The sequence below is a fragment of the Poecilia reticulata genome, unplaced genomic scaffold (assembly GCF_000633615.1).
Source record: "Poecilia reticulata strain Guanapo unplaced genomic scaffold, Guppy_female_1.0+MT scaffold_1352, whole genome shotgun sequence".
Lineage (NCBI taxonomy): Eukaryota > Metazoa > Chordata > Actinopteri > Cyprinodontiformes > Poeciliidae > Poecilia > Poecilia reticulata.
Genome location: NW_007616087.1, coordinates 1 through 3,335, shown reverse-complemented (window position 1 = coordinate 3,335; position 3,335 = coordinate 1). Strand labels below are relative to the sequence as shown.

Genomic DNA, 3,335 nt, shown 5'->3' with positions numbered 1-3,335 from the left:
ATGACCAAATGATCACATGACCAAATGAACGAATGACCAAATGAACGAATGATTAAATGATCACATGACCAAATGAACGAAGTGACCAAATGATCACATGACTCCATTCCTGCAGGGCAGAATCACTGGAGCAGGATTTCTCCATGAGGAAGAAGAAGGATGCAGACAGGAGCCACTCCGTCCGTCTGTCCGTCCTTTAAATGTTCCAGGTCAGCAGATCCTCAGGTTTTCTGAAGATCGTCTCGTTGGACCTCAGTCCAGTTCTTTGCCATCTTCAGGTCTGTTTTTTTTTTTTTCTGACCTATAACTTTTGCACAGAACCACGTCTGTGCAGGACATTCCCACTGCAGAACCTGACCGACTCAGAGCTTCAGACAATCAGAACCAGCTGTGACTTGAGCGAGGACCGAAGCGCCTCTTCAGCCACCAGGTGGCCATCAGCAGTACTGCAGCCAGGACTGCAGAGTCCAGAGCCGGTCCAGAGCCGTCCAGCGGTCAGTACTGGAAGGAAATGACGGGGTTCACCCTGTAGACGTGGTACGAGCGGTTCCAGAACACCCGGGTGAAGTAGTTGGTGTAGGGGGAGTAGTTCATCTTGACCTCCTGGCAGAAGCGGCCGTGCTTGGAGAAGGAGTCCATCTGGGACCGGGCCGCCTGAACGGGTCAGAACACGCAGTCGGTGAGCACCAGAAGGCGTCGCGGCGGGCCGGGCCAGCGGCGGGACTCACCTGTCTGTTGGCGGCGTCCAGCAGGTCTTTGACCCGGCAGCCCGTCCTCAGCTGGACGTCGCTGCAGATGGACTCCTCCACGATGACGAAGGCGGTTCTGTGGGCCGCCAGCCGCTTGTAGACGTCCTCGGCAGACATCATGGCGTACACCTGGAAGGTCTGAGGGTCACACCCATCGAAGCGTTTATCACCTGCTGCTGTCTGCAGGACGCTTCGCACTTAAACCACAGCTAACCTTTAGAAACAACGTTCAAACATGCTGTGACAGTTTAGGTGACAGATAATCTGAAAATATCAAGTTCCTCCATCTTCTCCCAGCGTGAACTAGAAACCACCAATCAGAGCCAGGAGGCAGGTCTTAGTGCTGTCAATCACAATCTTGTGTGGCGCTGCTCATCACCCTCTCTGCTACACTGCAGCTAGCATAGCCTATCACGCATGCTAAGGCTAGTTAGCATGGAAACCGATGACGCCGGGTAAATGGTCTAGAGCAGGGGTGTCAAACTCCAGTCCTGAAGGGGCGCTGTCCTGCAGTTTTTAGATGTGCCACAGGTACAAAACACCTGAATCAAATGGCTTAATTACCTCCTCAGTTCTCCAGAGCCTTGCTAATGACCTAATTATTCTATTCAGGTGTGGTGCAGCAGAGGCACTTCTAAAAGTTGCAGGACACCGGCCCTGGAGGACTGGAGTTTGACACCCCTGGTCTAGAGTGCATGAGGTTGACTGACAGCGCTAAGCCCCGCCTCCTGGCTCTGATTGGTTGTTTTTGGAGCATTTTGTCAATAGTAGCTCAGTTGAAACCGTTTCAACATGGAGACCGTTATGATTATAAAAAAACATTTCCAGACATGAAAGACAGGAAAACATCTCATTCTATCAGGGCAGAAACATGTTGATCTGTATAAAACAGGAAGTAGGAGCCACAGACAGGAAGTCGTCAGCAGCGGCTTCTTTCTCCAGTTTAATCCAGATTTTCTGGCTCTAGATTATAAAATAATCTGAACTCACATCTTCGGTTCTCCTCAGCAGGTCCAAGTCGGAGTAAACGGGTAAACTGGTGACGACGGAACCAGAACACAGTTTGATGGTTCCCAGTAGAACAGGGCTGCCGGCGAACACAGCTGGAGCCTGAGACCTGCAGAGAGACTGGGTTACTGGAACCAGAACCAGAACCTGGACCGGAACCAGGACCGCCGTACACAGAGTCCAAAGGAAGCACCTGATCCAGGCGATCAGCTCCATCAGGTCCGGGTCGTAGAACTCCTGCAGGTCGGCCAGCTCCGCCAGAACCCGCGGGTAGAACTGCAACGGGAAACATCCAGCATTAGCATTAGCATGCTAACCCCTCAGGTCAGGTTTATACCAGCCACTGGAATTTCAGAATGACGGCCATTTTCCAAGATGGCTGGTGTTTTTGAGCCTTTTAAGCCAGTCATTGCCATAAATGTTGCCCATTCTCATGACTTGGCTGAACTTCATTTGTTTTCTGCTTTGGTCTTCATCTTCATTCATTTTATCTGTTAGCAGTTTAGCTTTAGCAAAGCAAAGATTCTTGTTTACAGCCGATTTTAGTGCGTCCATATATTCTCCATTACATGTCGGCCATCTTTTTGGGACCAAACACATCCATCTACATACATCTAGTTGGAAATTTCAGTCCCGAGAGCGAGGGCGGCCATCTTGAAAAAGCAAAACATTACCTGTAAATATTATTTCTATGGGTCCAAATGTTTGACAGCAAAAGTATTCATCTGTGATAAATGTTGGCCGTTGATGACCATCTTGGAAAATGGCCTCAGTGAGGGGATCTGGGTGGAACCGTTGGACCCGGGTGGATCCAGAACCAGGCGGACCTTTCATGAACAGAACCGGATCGTGCCGGATTCTCACCTCTCTCCACAAGCTGAAGCCGATGATGGTCGGAACCGCCGTGCTCAGGATCAGAGACTGGACAGAAAACAACAGCGGAGGCTCAGAACCAGAACCGGACCGTTCGTGGATCCTCAGCACGGCGCCAAGCGCCAACAGCTGAAACAGGAAGTCGGACTCACAGCCGTCCTCAGACGTTATTATGAAGAAACAACACAGCCTTCTACGACCCGTCTCACCATTTTAACAACATGTTGCCATGACAACAAAGAATAACCAAGTGTTTTAGAGAAGCAAGTTTTCCAAAAGACTTCAGCTCCTTTACTTTTGTTGCATTAAACAATTCTATAAATATATCACTGAGCCTGAAAGCATCATAATGAATATATTAATATTTACTCATCCTGATTGGTCGATACTGACCAACACGACCGGATGGACGGACTTCAGCCGGAGCCACTTGAACAAGGTCATCCAGAGGTCAGGAGAACACACGCCGAACGCCGTGAACATGCAGACGGACGGCGTCCACAAATACTTCACCCTGCAGGACAGAAAGAGGACAGAGACACCAGGACAGAGACATCAGGACAGAGACACCAGGACAGAGACATCAGGACAGAGACATCAGGATAGAAAGAGGACAGAGACATCAGGACAGACACCAGGACAGAGACATCAAGACAGAGACACCAGGACAGAAAGAGGACAGAGACACCAGGACAGAGACACCAG

The 3,335-nt window shown here is 50.0% G+C and overlaps 1 protein-coding gene across 1 annotated transcript; it reads right to left on the bottom strand.

Annotated features, from left to right (window-relative positions):
* Nucleotides 1-283: 283 nt before the first annotated feature.
* On the bottom strand, nucleotides 284-3,226 carry LOC103461411 (probable C-mannosyltransferase DPY19L4). The gene is made up of 6 exons (XM_008403711.2): nucleotides 3,024-3,226; nucleotides 2,622-2,678; nucleotides 1,951-2,033; nucleotides 1,740-1,866; nucleotides 729-887; nucleotides 284-654 (listed from the first exon to the last, which is right to left on the bottom strand). Exons 1-6 carry the CDS (start codon nucleotides 3,111-3,113, stop codon nucleotides 496-498), a joined length of 675 nt encoding a protein of 224 aa, XP_008401933.1. The 5' UTR covers nucleotides 3,114-3,226; the 3' UTR covers nucleotides 284-495.
* Between the last annotated feature and the right edge of the window lie 109 nt (nucleotides 3,227-3,335).

What these genes read in the sequence shown, in the direction of transcription:
- LOC103461411 (XM_008403711.2), bottom strand. Translation starts at nt 3,113, where the DNA reads ATGTTCACGGCGTTCGGCGTGTGTTCTCCTGACCTCTGGATGACCTTG. An exon ending in TGCTGAGGAGAACCGAAGAT is followed by an intron (nt 888 to 1,739) that starts GTGAGTTCAGAT and finishes TGTGACCCTCAG; the next exon opens with ACCTTCCAGGTGTACGCCAT. An exon ending in TGGACGCCGCCAACAGACAG is followed by an intron (nt 655 to 728) that starts GTGAGTCCCGCC and finishes TGACCCGTTCAG; the next exon opens with GCGGCCCGGTCCCAGATGGA.